The sequence below is a fragment of the Myripristis murdjan genome, chromosome 9 (genome assembly GCF_902150065.1).
Source record: "Myripristis murdjan chromosome 9, fMyrMur1.1, whole genome shotgun sequence".
Taxonomy (NCBI): domain Eukaryota; kingdom Metazoa; phylum Chordata; class Actinopteri; order Holocentriformes; family Holocentridae; genus Myripristis; species Myripristis murdjan.
The window spans coordinates 11,905,032-11,922,770 of record NC_043988.1 but is presented as its reverse complement, the minus strand read 5'-3'; the positions used below and the strand labels follow the sequence as shown (position 1 = coordinate 11,922,770).

The following is a 17,739-nucleotide window of genomic DNA, read 5'->3' as shown; positions in this document are numbered from 1 at the left end:
TTGGTGTGAAACAGGCTGCCTGTTGTGTTGACCAAAGTACTGCTTTTGATTTCAGAACCTCAAGTGTTTATGTGAAAAACATTAAAATAAAACAAAATAACTCAAGCCGGTGGTTTGGCGGCAGCTTTATTCTAACTTCTCAATAAACAAATGAATAATATTGCTTTTGCTGTGCACTCTGTTCAGCAGGGAAGTTTGTTTTCTGCAATAAGAAGCCAGCTGCTGCCTGGTGATTTCAGTTTAGGTTACATACACCATGTCTGAGTCTAAATGTATAAGGATGGTTAGAAAGTGACGTCAGACATTGGAGGGTCTGGTTTTCAGGGCAGCGTCAAGACAGACAGAGATAGGCGCAAAATGCCGGAAGCTATGGGATTTGGCCTTCAAAATAGAGACGAGCTAAATAAATAAATAAATAAATAAGAATTTTAAAAAGAACAAAAAATGTGTTGGGTGTGTACAGAATTATAAAAATCCAATACAAAGTCTGGAATAATTACATTTAAAATAGCCTAACTTTTGATGACACAGACACACCCATCTTAAATAGGTGTGAGAGTCAGATTTAACCTCTGCTCTATTAATCAGAGAAAATAAAATGATATGCTTTTTATCACTATTTATGACTGTTTCATTATTTTTGCTTGTTCTACTGCACTGTATTTTCTTCCCCACCACTGCGAATTAGCTGAAGCTAGACGTCTTATATACATATCACATTTTCCCTTTTTTGTGGCAATGTTGTATGCTATCGCCCGTCAAATAAACATTAAATAAAATAAAAATAAAACTTTCCTCATCTGATTTCTCCTATAAATGTTGACTATTTTAAATACAGAACAGTACTTTTATAAGGAAAGCATAACAGTTTAAGTATTCATCATGTTTCAACTTGGATTAATTGCCCCGTCCTCCATTCAGCAGGAATAAGCCAAACATTGCAGTTCGTAGCGCGCACGTCAACAGGATTTTATTTCGAAATCTCAACCGGAAACCATATTTAGTGTTTTTGTGTAAGCGACAGGTTGGGTCGGGTGTGGAGTTTAGATGGATCTCCCGAAGGAGCTGGGGAACACAATCTAGAGAAAACCCTGTGGCCCGGCTACGATTCATCCAGGTAACTTCCCAATGCACCCTGTTCGTTTGTTTTGTTTTGTTTGTTTGTTTGTTTGTTTGTTACTTTGTGCCTCAATCACTTCAGCTTGGTGTTGAATGAAAGTTTCCGACATCACTGGAAGGAAAGTTGCAGGCTCTCTGCTGCGAGCTGAGCACTGTACAGCGAGACGGCGGAGCGACGTGCTCCCTGTTGCATGACCTTTATAAGTTACTTTACATCCTGTCCTCCTCTCTTTTACTGAGGAACTGGAGACAGCACAGTTTAAAGTTGTCAGGATGAGTGGAATAAATCAGATAGAAGTGGGAAAAAAGGAGAAAAAAGAGAGCAATACACCAAAAGGGGGGCAACAAATCATGAGAAAGGAATAAATAAATAAAATCAAATGTATTAATTCAACATATTGCTCTCCTAAATAACAAATACAGGCTGTGGCACTTGTTGCGCGTTGTTTGCTTGCATGCACACTTTTTTTTTTTTTAATGAGTCCACATGTTGTTTACAGTCCACGCGGAATTGCATGCCATTGCATCCTGAAATGGAATCAAAGGGAATTAGTTTCTGTGTATTTAAATGATATATGAAGAGTTGAAGCTCCAGGCTGCAAGATGCTGCTGTCATTTATGTATTATACATACAGCATATAATGTATTATCTAACAGTGCCTTCAAAACAATTTCAGTGAAGTGGCTGTGGGGAGTATTAGTTGAATAACAGCATAAATATGGGCCTGTATTTATACATCTATTAGTTTCCCCTAACAATAAAAAAAAAAAAAAAAAAAAAAAAAATCAAATAATATTCCTATAATGATTTGTGTCTTATTTGTAGTGATCTTATTTAATTTATTATCTCTTAATTGTATTGTGGGGGTGTTCTGGCTTGCTGTAGCTGTTGTGAAGTATGCTTATAAATGTTTGGGTCACAGTAGTTGTTTTTGGGTGCATTTTAGTGTGGATAGCAAGTTAAGCACAGTGGTATGGTGTGTTCCTCCCTGAGCCAAAGCCATCATGACTAGGGCTGGAGGTGGCAGCGGGCCAGCGGTATAGTAGGCCTGTAGGTGATCTGGGATCCCGCCGTCAGATCACTCTTCTCTCTGAATGAAGGGAAGGGTTGGCCTGTGTGTGTTTTCATCCTGTGCATGCCTTATGTTTGTTTTTTTTTTTTTGCTCAGGCGTTGTATTTTTACTTGTGCGTGCGTGGAAACAACAACAGCAACATGTTAAAAGTTGTCCATGCGTCTGGAATGCTCTCTCTCTCTCTCTCTCTCTCTCTCTCTCTCTCTCTCTCCCTCTCTCCCTCTCTCTCTCTCAGAGGCAGAGCTGGCATCCTGTCCCTCTCTCTCTCTGAGTGCTTGACAATATACTGTACAGTGCAGCAGTGAAGCAGACAGCTGAAGGTTGTGTACCCAGCCATGCAGACTTGGCTGATCTGCCCTGGTGCACAAAAACACTCCCTGATTCACAAGTTCCCCAGAGGTTTGGTGCCAGAAAGCAGCTTTCCTAGCATCAACACCAAAAAAAGTAATTGCAGAAGAATGCCGTTAGACAGTGATTTTGACACTATAGACTCCCAGGCACAAATGCCTCAGTGAGATGACAAACCCTGATTCATCGGAGGTAAATTTTGGCTCTGTTTGATGCCACAGGAAGTGACTGAAAGGCCGATGGGCGTCTGCGAAACAGAGTCTGCTCTGTCCCGTGAGGGAAGGTGTTTGCCGTCGCAGTCTCTCCTCGCCGTCTCCTTTCCCCCTTAGCAAGGAAAAAAAAAACTTCATTGTAACCGAGTGTGTGTCTGTGTTCTTCACGCTTCATTTGGGAATCACAGCCGGAAAACACCCATGCGTTCCGTTCTTTCTCTTTTTGCTCGTTCCCGCACTCCCTCGGCCAACCTCACGTGTCCCCCTGTTCTCTCCCCATCTCCCCTCAGCCCATTCACTCCACTGGGCACATGGAGAGCGTGCAGAGTTCATTGCTCCTGGGCTTGCTGGTGTGGGTGCAAAACACTGTTGCCTCCTTTCGCTTCCCCATAAACCTTCCCTGCCTCATCTCACCTCCTGTCCTTTTCTGGGTCAGGGAAAACATTCCCAGGCATTTCTCTTTCACCAGAGAAGTCCTGTAAGCTACTGTGCAGCCATGTACTTGCACTCTTAGTGCAGTTGGAGGATTTATGCATTGTGGGGTTTTGCTTTTGATCACTGGCAGTGGGGGGTTGCTGGCTAACCCTGGCTCGACTAGGAGGCCAGTGATACCCCTGCATTTACAATACCCCTTCATCTCGGATATCCTCTTTGTGCGACAAATATATAAAACCATGGGAGGCTTAAAGTCTATATTTTAATGCAGTTTATTGCTGTCAGTTAATTCCATACAAATCCTTATTAACAATAGCTTGGTCCACTGTTTTATGCTTGATTGCGCAGTGCCGTCTTGTTTGTGTCATTTAGTGAACATTTTCTCCGTCTCCAGCTCTGTCTCTGCTTGTCAGCAGGGGTGAATGTGCACAGACATGCAAACTGCCCCTGGGTATCCATTACTTGGCTGCCATTTCCCTGTGAAACTGCGCTCTGGCTTTTTTTTTTTTTTTTATGGCATCTTTTAATGCCTCCTTTATCAGGGAATTCAAGTCATTTTAATTCCCTATTTTAATCATCTTATTTGTTGGGTTAAGTATCACCTGCTAGAAACACTTGCTTAATCCGTTATCTATCAAATGTTCCCACACCTCAGGTAATATGATAAGTCACAAGCATGCCTCTGCCATGAGTGACCTGTTATGCAATCCGGCACTGGAATGGGAATTCTGATGCACTGAATAATCAAACCAGTCCGGCTGTTCTTTCAAAAAAACAACAAAAAAAACAAGGGCAGTTTGCACACATTAAATTTGCTCGGTACCCGCTTCAGTTCATGTATTTTTTAAATGCGTCTGCTATTCATTTTGTCTTATGTCTTCCAGGGAGTAAAAGCCGGGGAGCACAATGGTCCCTGTCTGGGCTGTGACAATAGCCATTATGAATGGGAGCGAGGGAGGAGGGAGGATAACACGAGTGGGATAGCTGGAGAGAGGGAGCGAGAGAATGGGCTACAGCAGGGGATACTTTTTTCACAGTGAAGCATCATTTTTTTTTTCGGAGGTTGTGTCTCAAAAGCCCATTGTTTTCCTTTTTATTTAGCTAACAGGACTCATGGGGATCATCATCTGCACTGTTATTTCAGCAGGTGTAAAAGTGGCAACTGAGCAGTTTTTAGCTCTCATAAATCAATGCAGCAAAGTGGATTATTAATCTGTTGAGGGAAAGTGTGGCATTGCTTCTCCCTGGGTAGGGAAGTGGAAAGTGGAGCGGGATCGACCTGGTTAAAGAGTGGAGGAGGTGGGAGGGGTGACATCACTCTTTATCCCCTCTCCTGTTTGGTATTGGGGGAGAAACTGGGTGAGAGGTTGAGGGGTATTCGGGGAGGGTAATAGTTAGGGAGAGGGAGAGATTTATTCGCAGAGGTGAATTCTTTCCCCTGGTGGAGGCTGAAGTGGCTGTAAGGGGTGGAAATTAGCGGCATACAGAGACATAAAAAGAGCTGATTTTTGCAGCGTGTGCGTGAGTTAGGCGTGTGAGAGATTTAAGAGTTTGTTTTGAAGTTGTAATGCCTTCAAGCCCCTCTTCTCACCCCCCACCCCCCATACCCGTCCTCCGCTCGTCCTTTTCTCCCTCACTCCCTCATTCAGTTTTGGATGTGAACAATTACATTTCTGGCAGGGAGAGAGTGTGAGAGAGGGGGGTGGGGGGATGGACCTGCGGGCTATGAGCCATCACGCCGGCCCTCCCCCTCACCCCATCCCCTTCTCACTGCCAGCCCCTCGCTACTATATGCACCCCAACCGCGTCCTTTTCAGCCTCACTCTTCCTCTTGAACCCCCCCCCCCCCATCGCTCCCTCCTTCGTCTCTATCCCTATTAGAGGGCAGAGCGGTGGCACAACATGACTGAGAGTAACCTCAGTGCCTGTTTCTGGTAAGCCAATCATGATTACTTCCTGGTGCCCCGCCCTCCAATTTTGTAGCTCAGGCCATTTCTTTTCTTTTTCGGTTTCTTATTCTGCCAAGCCTGTGGCCCAGTGTGATTCGGCTGGGCTTTTAACCAAAGTCTCAACAGGACCCATATTCTCCTCTGTCAAAAGTGGAGTGACGTTTTAACTGCGCCTTTTGCTTTTGATGCATTCTTTTTTCATACAGTATCAAGAATTAGAGTTTTATTTAAAGGTTGTAATTGTGCATTTTAGCATACAAAGTGAAATCACTGGCAAATTAATCTTGATTTTTTTTCCACAGAGCAAAGATCTGAGTCATTTACTCATTTGCAATTTTGGCCATAGTACAGTATTCTGTGGAAATTTAAGTGAAAGCGCTTTTACAGTTGAATAAACTGAACAAACAGAATTATTCTTCCTCTCCTCCTCCTCCTCCTCCATCTTCTTCTTCTTCTTCTTCAAACTGCACTACAACAAGCATCTAAAGTTAAAAACTTTTAAAATGATTAAAAATGAACCATATGTGCTGCAGCTTTACAACTAACTCCAAAATGTAGCCTTATGTCATGAGAAATTCTACTTGCATCTCAGGGTAAATTAAGTCCACCGCAGAAGTTTTATCAAAAACTGTAAAACTAATTAAACTTGACCGGCTTCACAAATTTTCACCAAAAATGGCACCACCGCATCTTCAGACCAGCCGCAACGGAGCAGTCAGAGGGATTTTCATTTATCGACATTTTAGTCCACAGTGCATAAAAATGTCTGACTATAAATGCCATTTATGATGTAATTTCCCGCTTGACAAAAGTCCAGTCTGTTTAAAAAAAAAAGGTGACAATATTATGTAATGCGCAGTTGCTCATTATGTCAAATTTAATAATGCTATCTTGAAAACTGAATCTTGTACAGAATATTGATTTCTGCTCCCATGCAGTACATTGCCCCCAATTTGAAACAAAGCCTTTATAAACATCAGAAACGTAAAAACAATGATTGATCTACATGTACATAGTACACATTGAATACATCTTTGGTATTTCTACCAAATTACCAGATTTTTTTTTCCCCCACAATTTTTTTTTTTTTAAAACATCAGTTCTGATTTCTACCCCTGATACGAGCTTGGGCCGATGACCTAGAAAGTTCTCAGCAACCAGGTCAGCTAACGTCCCAGGTGGTTGGGGGGAGCAGGGTTGGTTGTCACACTGCTTATTACAGCCACACTAGAGGGCGCTGTGACGTGACGTTGATGTGAAAGAGTTGGCCTCACTTCCTGTTCATTTTGCAGCGTCATTTTGCAGCGTCATTTTGCGCAGCACACAAAAACATTCAGGTCAGGAGATGTTTTGTCATTTTTATGGGTCAGAGTAATTTTTCACGTTGGTGTTGTTTTTGTATTAAAAGCGTGCAGGTTATTAGTCATTTAAAAATCGATCACTTGTTAAAAAGTTGAAGGTAGTTGCTGTGATTTGAGTCAACTTTTAGCTAGCAAGCTGAAGCCATGTAGTGGCTAGCTTAAAAAGTTTGTCAAGGCGTCCGACTTTGGGGATGGTTGCTGCACATAAAACATTGACTTACTCACGGTTGTTCAAGTTATTTTCTTAAAAAAAAATGTTGGACATGTAGGCTCAGTTGAGGCCATTACTTCTTGTGATAGTTTTACTTCTTGATATATATATATATTTTTTAACTCCTTGTGGTAGTTTTAATGGCGTTAAATGAGATTTTGATTTTACACACACACACACTGTAAATTGTTTGATTTTTACTTCTCATTTCAGAGGATCATTCAAACAAACAGTCACCTGGTTCCAATTTGTGTTTTAAATACAAGGGGTGTTGATGAGCACTATTATACAGGCGGACTTTCTTTCTTTCTTTTTTTTTTTTTTTTTTTTACTTATTTGGTGATTCTATCTTTAAAAAACTAAAACATTACACATGATTTTTAAAACACATTTTTTTTTTTTTCACTGAAACCCCATTGATAGCTGGGCTAAACGTACCTATTAAGCCCATGTGCCATATAAGCCCACTTGTGACTTCTGAGTCAAAAAAAAAAACAAAAAAAAACTACATCACCATTTTTGCTGGTTCATGCTTCTTCCAATGAAGCTGCGTGTTACATAAATTATACTTTTTATTGTAAGCCAATCAGATTTGTCGATCTTGAGTTATCGAAGCACATGTGTGACATGTGCCTGCTGCTCCCAGAAGAAGTTGTAAAAAAAACTGCCCTCAGAAAACAGTATTTTTTCCATATTTCTACTCCTGCTTTTGTTAAGTACTCATTTGTTAGCAAAATTTAAGAGATTAGTGCTTTAAATAAAACATATGTTAGAATTTTACTAGATTAAGAAAAATGTTTTCTTTTGAAGTCAAAATATGCATTTTAGCATGCGAGCAAACAGCCTACATGCTGCATCAATACAGTCGCTGCATAGCATTGTTCACTGCAATGACATAAAGCATGATAAGCATGTATAGTTTACATTTTTGTATGCAGAATATATTATTATACTGTTCAATAGATAATACATGTGTATATTTATCTTTATTTATTTTTTAATTAACATTTTTACCAAGTGGGCTTAAAGGGGACTAGCAAAAAAATCACACCATTTAGGTGGATGTAAATGAGTATAGCTAATTACTTTAGTGCATGATCAATTGATACTTTTCATGTTATGTTAGTGCAGCATATTCATGTCATGTAGTTGTTTTTTTAATGTGATGTGTGTGTAGAATGAAATATTCTGACTTTTAACCAGAAATTCACTGATGCTCCCATTAAGCCCACTTGACTGTGTTTCAATGGAGATTTTCTCTCTTTTGCCTTTTAAACATTTTCCTGCCTAACTTTGACCTCACCCAGTCAATCAGCTTCATATTTCAGATAATTAAATACCTCCTCACTGAGGATTTTACCTGGAGAGGGTCTTTAATGTTACTCCACAAACTTTTAATTGTTTCTTTTTAAAAATCAATCAAAATTATTTGTTTAATTGTAAATACTGAAATTGACTCATTTATTATCCTTAAAATATTAGTATTGAACCATTATACTGTTTTTCTTTCAGTCATTAGGTCTTCAGAAATCTAGATAAAAATATCTGCACTTTCAACTGGACCAGAAATTTTGGCCAATTCTAAATGCCAACAGTACAATGTAGGATAGAGATACAGACAAAATGACAACACATATTGAAAGATGAAGTATTGAAGAGTAATTTCCATTCTAATTTTGATTTTGTTCATGAATAGTTTTTTGGCTACATTCCAAAGAAGACATGTTGTAAGTTTAGCTTTTTCTGTGTTGACAACACAGCAAAAAGGCTCATCACGCCTATTTCAAATGCCGTTTACAGGCCAGAGGAAAGGAGTGGAGACAAAATGAAAATAGCTATTGAGAGCTAAGAGAATACATATTTTAATAGAACAAGTTTGGTTTGTTAAGATTTTTAAATATATATATATATATATATATATATATATATATATGTATTTATCAACAAATCATGAAGTGATTATTTAGAACACCCATGGGCCTAAAGGGTACATTAAGTACCCATTAAGCCCATGCCAGACTTTTGACATATTTTGACAAATTAAACAATAAAAACATTAAAAATTGGTATAAATGAATTATTGACACTTCAAATGAGACATTAGACTATAATTTTAACTAAAATGTTCTCACTTAAATTGGGGCGGTATATATTAAAAATGTCTGAAAAGCAGACTTGGTGGGCTTAATAGGGATGTTTACCCTATATGGACAGCCAACTCTAACCCTAACCCTAACCTTGTGACAACCCACTAACTTGTAAAAATGAAAGGGATACCCTTTAAAAGCCAAGACATTAGGCATGTTTCCACCAAAATGTTCCTGGTAGTATTTGGGGGGCAGGAGCTACTACAGGAACGTCCTCTCGCTCGGCCCTCTCACCTGCCATGTCTCCACTGAGAGGGCCGAGTAGGAGGAAGGTTCCTGTAAAGTTACCGGGCGGTTGCACGACCATGACCGGGGCATCAAAATGCGTGTTGTTTAAAAAGCCTGTTGTTAGCGTTAGCTAACGTCCGCTAAAGCTAACGTTAGCGCCCCTAAAAATGCCGGCTAAAAGTGTATTGTTAATGTTAGCTAGCACGTTAGCGTTAGCTTGGTAGTGTTGGCCGTGTTGCTAGGGACGCCTGCTTTCTGTTGACATCACATCACGCCGTGAGTAAACCCAGGAGTTTTTCGGGGCCGCTCAGAGTCCCTACCCCGAGGCAGGGCCGTTTTTTAGCCCCTGTAAAGGTTCCTGAAGATAAGATAAGATATTCCTTTATTAGTCCCACGGTGGGGAAATTTCACGCATCACAGCAGCAAAGTGGATAGCAAGATACGAAGCACAATTTACACAATAAACAGTATATACAGATAACAGTACCAAGAGCAATATAAACACTGAACTCTCTCCTTCGGGGTAGTTCGGTAGTTCGGTGGAGACAAGCGACAACGGCCACGGCTCCGTAAAATTACCCCGAAGTTCCGGCGGTGGAAACGGGCCTCTTAGGCTTTCATTTAATGTAGGAATGGCTATTGAAAGATGTTTTGATGATGAGCATTTCACAGAAGAGTAAAAAGTGTGACAGCCAATCCCGGTCTTCCCCACACTGTGTTAGGCACTTGCCTCTGGTGCTGAAGGTTGCCTGTTCCAGCCCCGAGTAGTGCAGCACAGATACAGCTTCAAGACCTCCTGCTGACATGTGGGATTCACTATGGCAAAAGCAAACGATGGGTATGCTGTTACTGCTGTTGCTTAAGCTCCAAAATATCCAGTTCTCAAGACATTTTCAACAAAATTGTCTTCGTCAGGTTTTCCAGTTTTAGTGTTAAATACAAAAATCTCCTTCGTCTTCTTGTCATCTTTTTTCTCCTCATCGTTTTTCCACTTCTTCCACAACTTCTGCTGTGGCACTAATACTGCCTCTTGGTATCTTGTGAAATGTGCTGATAAGTGTATTTTTTATCCTGATATCAGTATTCACAATAGCAGGAGTTGATTGTGTGATGCTTCCTGTAGTAGATGCTGCAGATTTTCTCTTATGGCACAATGAAACCTTTGTGCACAATTTTCAGCAAGTTGCAATACTCAGTGAATGCACCATGGAATTGCCTCCGATTTCACTGGGTCCTATTACTTCTCGCTCTCTCTCTGTCTCTCTCGCTCTGTCTGTCTAAGCTATGCATTTCCAGGAGTGGCTACGGTCAATTCGCTCCAACGGAGGAATCAAAGTGCCCGAATCCGAGGACTTCTGGAGTCTTGTCCCTTCTTTCCCTCTGTCCTCCTTCTCCCTGTCGTCCCTCTCTCTGTCGCCCTCCTCTCTGCTGGGTATTGGGGCTTTGGCCTCCCTCACGGCCTACTGGCTGGTGACCCGTCCTCGACCCATGCGTCCCCCCTGTGATCTGCAAGCCCAGTCTATAGCTGTGGAGGTGGGTGGATCATGGCCGCTCTCATCTTACTGTTTAGACTCATTCACACGCCATCCATCATCAGCGTAAGGGTGTATCAGTGTGTTTAAGGCATTTTATCATGTCGATTGTCACAGGGAGAGCCCAATTGTAGGCGATCGGCTCTTCTTAAGGATGATTCACTGCTCGAGTTTTACTACGATGACACCAGGACAGTCTACGACATGTTCCAGAGAGGCCTGAGGATCGCAGGTGAGCATACTCTTTACTTTTATCCAGGGTTTTATTCTATGTTTACAAAATGAACAAAATGTTAACTTCGAAATTAAACTTTCAATAATATGGAGTATATGTACAACATTAACATCACAGAAATGCTTAACAATTATTATATTAGTTATCACTTCCTTATCACATTCATGTGAATAACCTGGTAATGTAAAGTATGATATCATAATGTAATGTTCAAATGGTACTCCCTAACTTATTACAGGGAGAGCCCAGTTGTACGCGATCATTTGTGAAATATTTTAATTAGTTTTTGCTTTTGTCATAAATTTAGACAATAGAGTTATGAATCCTACACTAGCTTTATTTCATCATTATTTCACTATGATTTGGAATGATGATAGATAATACTGAACTAATGTCAGGCCTAACCACTGTCCTGGATAATAAGAGAGCTACAGAGAGAGAGTAAATGTTAGTGTGAACTGTGTTGTCTCCTGCAGGAAGTGGCCAGTGTCTGGGCTTCAGAAAGCCCGGCCAACCCTACCAGTGGATCTCCTACACTGAGGTCGGACACATAATTTTGTATTTTGGTCCTCCAGCTGCCTGGTGCCTCTGTATAATTTGTTCCTCATTGCTGTTTGTTGACTGAGTATCCCCAATCCTTCAGGTGGCTGAGCAGGCTCAGGTGCTGGGCTCTGGGCTGCTGGCCAAAGGCTGCCAGCCGAACCCACAGCAATTTGTTGGGATATTTGCACAGAACAGACCAGAGGTACATGCTCATCCTGATTTTGTAGTGAGAAATTTGTTCCTTCACCCCTTGGTTACCTGTGAGCTCGGGAATTGATTTTTGTTTTCTTGCTCAGATAACTTTTAAAGCCCGGCTTGCTCTGGCTCTCAGCTATAGTGTTGATCTTTTAACCCAAGCATCCGGAGCGCAAAAGGATTTTTCACCCAACATGTACCTCTGCTGTAGTGGCTCATGAATGAATGGCGCTTGAATTTTGACATTTTTATTCACAAACAAGACGTGTACAATATTAGATCTTGGTATGACGTTTTTTGATGTTTTTTTTTTTTCTTTCTCTGTTCTTGAGGTAATTTTTCCTGTTTATAGTCATTCACATGCATGAAAAAAATGCTGATGATTAAAGTGGATGTTCAGTGCAGTTAATATCAAAGCCTGACTGCTTATTAACGTCCGTGTTGGTATGCAGACAGAAAACTATAAATGTGAATGCAAATTGGATTATAACGCAGATTAACAAAAAATACACCACTGTCTATTTACACTCAAGAATGTCTCTGTAATATTGAAATATCCAACCGAGGAAGTACAAAGGGAGCTAATAGTGCTGCTCTGTCTCCCTCTGCTGGCGGCAGTGGATAATCTCGGAACTGGCCTGCTACACTTACTCCATGGCGGTGGTACCTCTGTATGACACGCTGGGGCTGGAGGCCATGGTCCACATACTCAGCCTGGGTGAGAAACAACAGCCTAAAATAATGCCATGTGAATTCATATGACTTAAAGGAATAGTTCACCATAAAATGAATTGTTTGCCCCCCCCCATGCAAGTGAAAAGTTTGTAACACTGAGGCAGCCTCGGCCTTCTCCCAAACTATTAAAGCTAATGGGATCATCTTTTTACAGCTCCAGTAATAACACAAAATGTCCATCAGATTTAACAAAACACTGCCAGTGAGGGCAGTATAGCTGATAATGAGGTAAATGCTGAACTTTTTGACCCACAGTGCAAATTGTGAGGCTGCAGAAGAGTTGGATTACACTGCATGAGCTGTTTGGAGAAGTTTGACAGACATTTTATGCTTTGTTGGAGCTATAAACAAAACACCCATGTTTACTTCAGCGGTCTGGGAGAAGGCTGAGATGGAACTTGGCTGACTTGCTGTGCGTTTGGTTGGCCTATGAACTTCAGTGGAGTTTCAGCTAACATGGGTAGAGAGCGACTGAATTTCGTGGCGAACAATTCCTTTAAAGCTGAAGCCGTTAACGTAATTATTGTGATGCATATTCAGCGGAAATATCTCTGGTGATCTGCGACCGTGAGGAGAAGGCATCGTCTCTCTTGGACAACAAGGAGAAAGGCATTACCCCGACGCTCTCCTGCCTGGTGCTCTTCAGTGACTTCAGTGACGCCTTAGAGGAGAGGGCCAAAAAGTGTGGAGTGGAGGTTTTGCATCTGTCCCAGCTCATGGTGAGCACAGTGGAGGTCCTAAATTATTAGTGTCAACTCTTTATGTCTTTTTTTAAATTTTATTTTAGTCAGATTCCCTTCTCTTGAGTCATTGATGGTAATATTTTAATCACATCCTAGGACCTGGGAAGACAGAACCTCAAAGATCCTGTGGTGAGTTCACCGCCTCTCATCAGCAACATCAGCACATCAAAATGGATAAATACCTGATCCCATCCCTTCTAAATGCTACGATGACAGCTGTGCTGTCAGCCCTCTCCCATAATACATCATTAACATTCACTTGTAAACATTGCTTAAATTAAGAGTGCAGGAAGCCTGTTGTCATATTCTCATATTTTATTGCCGTTTGATGCAGCCGCCCCAGCCCAAGGATCTTGCTGTGGTTTGCTTCACCAGTGGAACCACAGGTACCGTCTGATCTCACAAGTCTCCCCATAATTATCCCTAATCATCTCGGTGCCCCTTACCCTCCGTTCACTCACATCACTAGAGATGTGTCCATCAGCGCCCACTAACAGGCCCTCATTATGGCATGGCTGTAGTTTCCTATGCTGTGCAGGGCACTGCAGTAATGTCTTGTTTATTTATCCAGGAAAGCCCAAGGGAGCCATGATCACCCACGGCAACATCGCCTCCAACACATCCTCTGTTATTAAGATCCTGGAGGTCTGTCTACACTTCCACCTCCTTCTTTAATTGAAAACAGCCTCACAGCTACCATCACTTCCCATCTGTCTCCTTCTTTGTACACCTATCTCTAAACTGTCACGCTCCCTGCTGTGTCTAATGATATGATTAATTGGATGTTTGATTGCCCTTGTAGCTGGAAGGTACTTTAACTAATTGCCCCTGTATAAAGATTCTGCCGTATAAATGCCATCGTAAAAGCCATATTGCATGTTTGATTGCCTGTGCGCCTTCCCCTCATGCTGCTGTGGACTTAATCTCTCCCTTGTGTGTTTCCTATTTTTCCCTCATCTCTCTTAGGGTTCGTTTGTGATCCAACAAGAAGATGTGTCAATCTCTTATCTGCCACTTGCCCATATGTTTGAGAGGATGATTCAGGTAGTTGATCTTATATTGCTCTCTCATGAGTCTTTCTACAGCGTGTTTGTTCTAAATTAAGCCTGCTTGTATCTCAGGTCTCCATGTTCTGCCATGGAGCCAGAGTGGGATTCTACCAAGGGGACATTTCTCTCCTCATGGATGACATTAAAACCCTCAAGCCCACCTTCTTCCCTGTTGTGCCTCGCTTACTGAATCGCATCTACGACAAGGTCAGCAGATACATTTGGATCCTGTCATTTACCGTCTTCTCATGACTGCATCGTCAGCTGATGCCATGATTCACAGATGACCCTTGGTCTGTTATGAGTCGTGTAGCCTCACTTCTATTTCTGTGCGTTTTCACTGACGTTGATAAAGATCCAGGGCTCTGTGACCTCTCCGTTGCGACGTGCGTTGCTTCACTACGCTGTGAGGAGGAAGCAGGCGGAGCTCAGCAGCGGGGTTGTACGTAACAACAGTCTGTGGGATAAGTTGGTGTTCAACAGGATTCAGGTCAGTCGCCTAAAATCATTACTCTACCCATTTATGACCTGGACCCTATTTTCCCCATTTTTCCTCATCATGTTGATCAATTATGAGCCAGCTGTTCCACTGGATAAATGTTCTCTTTCCTTTTTGGATGTGCTTCTCTCCAATACAGCCCCACAGGACCAACGGACACTCCAAAAATGAATAGCAAAAACACCCAAAGCATGCCTTTTTCAGCACACTGACACCAGTCTCTGATGAGACATATATAATTAATTTTCAGTTCATTGATGACCTGACAGCTTTCATTGCTTTATAGAGGTGCTGCCTGTTGACAGGCAGCTGCAGCCAGCCAGCAAAGAGTAAATAAGAAAGTGCTAAAGCAAGGGCCGAGCCAGCATCAGAAAAGACATGCTCCTTATGTTGACTTCTGGAGTGTCCACTGTCTGTGCTAGGCTGTATGGGAGACATGAATCTCACAAGCAAGAACTAAGTAGCTCTATAGTAAACCCACTGGTGATATTTTTAGCAGAATCAACTGGTATGATAGATGGGACGGGAAAGCAGGGTCAAGGTTATGCTGTACACCTTTGTCAACATAACATGCAGATTTCCAAGTACCGCATGTTATTTCTTCTATTTCAGGCCAGTTTGGGAGGTAATCTGAGGTTCATCCTGACTGCATCAGCCCCCATCTCCCCCACTGTCCTGTCCTTCCTCAGAGCCACTCTCGGCTGTCTGATCTTTGAAGGGTACGGCCAGACTGAGTGCACCGCGGGCTGCACTTTCTCTATGCCAGGCGACTGGAGTGCAGGTACGGCACCGACTTCACGCTCCAGCTGAAGCCGTTCTCAGAGCCGCTGGGTGCTTCTGGGTACTCTTGTCCTCAGTGTGTGCTCGTTTGTGTGCGTTTGCCAGGTCACGTTGGTGCTCCCTTGCCCTGTGCCATGGTAAAACTGGTTGACATTCCGGACATGAACTACTATGCTAAGAATGGAGAGGGGGAGGTGAGATGCTTTCGAGATGAGTAAGCATATCACATGCATTACCAAACCATCTGCTGCCTGCTGACACTGTTCGTGCCTCCCTCCTGTTAGATCTGTATCCGCGGCCACAGTGTGTTCCGAGGCTACCTGAAGGACCCCGAGAGGACGACCGAGGCCTTGGACAGCGACGGCTGGCTGCACAGTGGAGACGTGGGCCAGTGGCTTCCAGTGAGCTGACTGTCTATATATCAATCCCCAGGCAAATCCAATGAGATCAAAGTGAGATAATGCATATTTTACCTTTCTTCCATCAGAATGGGACATTACGCATCATTGACAGGAAGAAGCACATCTTCAAGTTGGCCCAGGGAGAGTACATAGCTCCAGAAAAAATAGAAAATGTCTACATGCGTTGTGTTCCCGTACTGCAGGCGTTTGTGCACGGAGATAGTTTACAGGTACCATGGAGCAATGCATTTGCAACTTGATACCAGAGTTATTTAAATTTTTATCAGTTGTCCTGGTACAGATTAAATATGCCGTTTCATGTTAACAGGCTCATCTCATAGGCATCGTCGTCCCAGACCCAGAGGTATTCGTTGACTGGGCCAAAGAGCGAGGCTTCATGGGATCTTACGAGGAGCTGTGCCAGAATCCAGTATGTCATATCAACCTACTTGTGTAACAAGCACAGCAGCCCAGACTTTGAGTTCTGTATGTATTACAAAACAAAAAAATGACCCTAGACCTGGTCTGCCAACAGGACGTGAAGAAAGCGGTATTAGAGGACATGACAGCTGTGGGAAAGGAAGCAGGGCTGAAGTCTTTTGAGCAGGTGAGGAGTCTTTACTGACAACTGAATTGAATCCAACTGAAAAAGTCGAGCTGCAAAGACCCAGCTGCTGACCATATTGTGATTTTGTCTGTTACGCTGCCCTCCTTTCAGGTGAAGGACCTTCACTTGCACCCTGAGATGTTCAGCATCGCCAACGGCCTTCTCACTCCGACCCTGAAGAGCAGACGCATTGACATCCGCAGAGTCTTCCAGGAACAGATCTCACGCATGTACAGCAAGACGGCCACTTAAAGGACTGTGCACTCACATTGACACACACACACACACACACACCACTGAAAGGTTACTGGTGTCCATTCCGGACAAAAATGGGACCACGGACAGGGTAAAGAAATAGTTTAAATGAGCAGCAGCAGTCAACAGAACCTTATTCAAAATATACAATCAGTATATTTTGGAATATTGGTATTTTGCTTCAGAGAACTCATGTTTCCATCCACATCTCCACCTGTGCCTCTTTTTTGCGCATATGTGTAATGTATTAACTATTAAATGTCATGTATACAGAGAAGTAACATCAACGCGACCAAAACCATTTGTAGCATAATGCCACCTTGCTGAACACAATAGAAACGATGCTGCAAAAGCACAAAGTCCTAGTGCTCAGATTATTGAGCAAATGCATTTTAGATGTTTTTTGTTCAGGATCACGTTCTTCTCCTGACTAATTGACTTTTCATTCACTGGTCAGTTTTACTTCTGAAAAGTAAGTTATTCTGAAACTGTAGAGATAAGAATCACAGCATGTTGAGAAGTATCCAGCAGTAGCTTAACATGTTAAGCTAGAGCGTTCTCATTTACACTGGCCAGGTTCTTTCCTAAGAAAAGGATGAAAAGGGGCACCGTTACGTTCCCCTTGATGTTGTGTTGTGATGTTTCGTTGTTGTCAGGTGAAAACATTGCCTTCACAGGTCAGATCTGGAGGAAGTTAAACACCCCTGCTTTTAGCTTGATGCAATTTGAAGTTCATCACATTGGTTTTGAAAAGGGTTCTTAAGGGTTATAGAGTTTTCTAAGACAAATGAGCTTGTAATCTTTCAACTGGAGGTCAAAATATGAAAAATACCAAAATTGGATTTGCAAAGGTTTCACCTGACCAAGTTTTCAACTAAGAGAGAAAGAATTGTAAATAATGAATATTGTGGAGATTTGTTGAAAGGACACTACTGACTAATTCAAATGAAATATAACTGAAGAGAAATAAAGATAAGTTACCGTTACCAGTTTTGTCTGATTTAACTCTGCAGCACATTACTCAAAATCTCAAACCCGCAATTTTGGTTTTGGTTCAGGTTTTTAGCTAAACTAAGGGTTC

At 42.0% G+C, this 17,739-nt stretch overlaps 1 protein-coding gene across 2 annotated transcripts; it reads left to right on the top strand.

Annotated features, from left to right (window-relative positions):
* The first annotated feature begins 1,017 nt into the window (after window positions 1-1,017).
* acsl2 (acyl-CoA synthetase long chain family member 2) lies at window positions 1,018-17,644 on the top strand. Of its 2 annotated transcripts, none has more exons than XM_030060257.1 (20): window positions 1,018-1,117; window positions 10,367-10,617; window positions 10,734-10,848; window positions 11,328-11,392; window positions 11,495-11,596; window positions 12,208-12,307; window positions 12,865-13,043; window positions 13,164-13,196; window positions 13,402-13,453; window positions 13,639-13,712; window positions 14,034-14,111; window positions 14,189-14,323; window positions 14,472-14,606; window positions 15,228-15,396; window positions 15,501-15,589; window positions 15,680-15,796; window positions 15,883-16,026; window positions 16,125-16,226; window positions 16,332-16,403; window positions 16,515-17,644. In XM_030060257.1, the coding sequence occupies exons 2-20, from the start codon at window positions 10,369-10,371 to the stop codon at window positions 16,653-16,655; spliced, it is 2,151 nt and encodes a 716-aa protein (XP_029916117.1). In that variant the 5' UTR covers window positions 1,018-1,117; window positions 10,367-10,368; the 3' UTR covers window positions 16,656-17,644. The 2 variants fall into 2 exon arrangements, with proteins under 2 accessions (XP_029916117.1, XP_029916116.1); XM_030060256.1 differs by lacking the exon at window positions 1,018-1,117 and adding an exon at window positions 9,805-9,922.
* The last annotated feature ends 95 nt before the right edge of the window (window positions 17,645-17,739 follow it).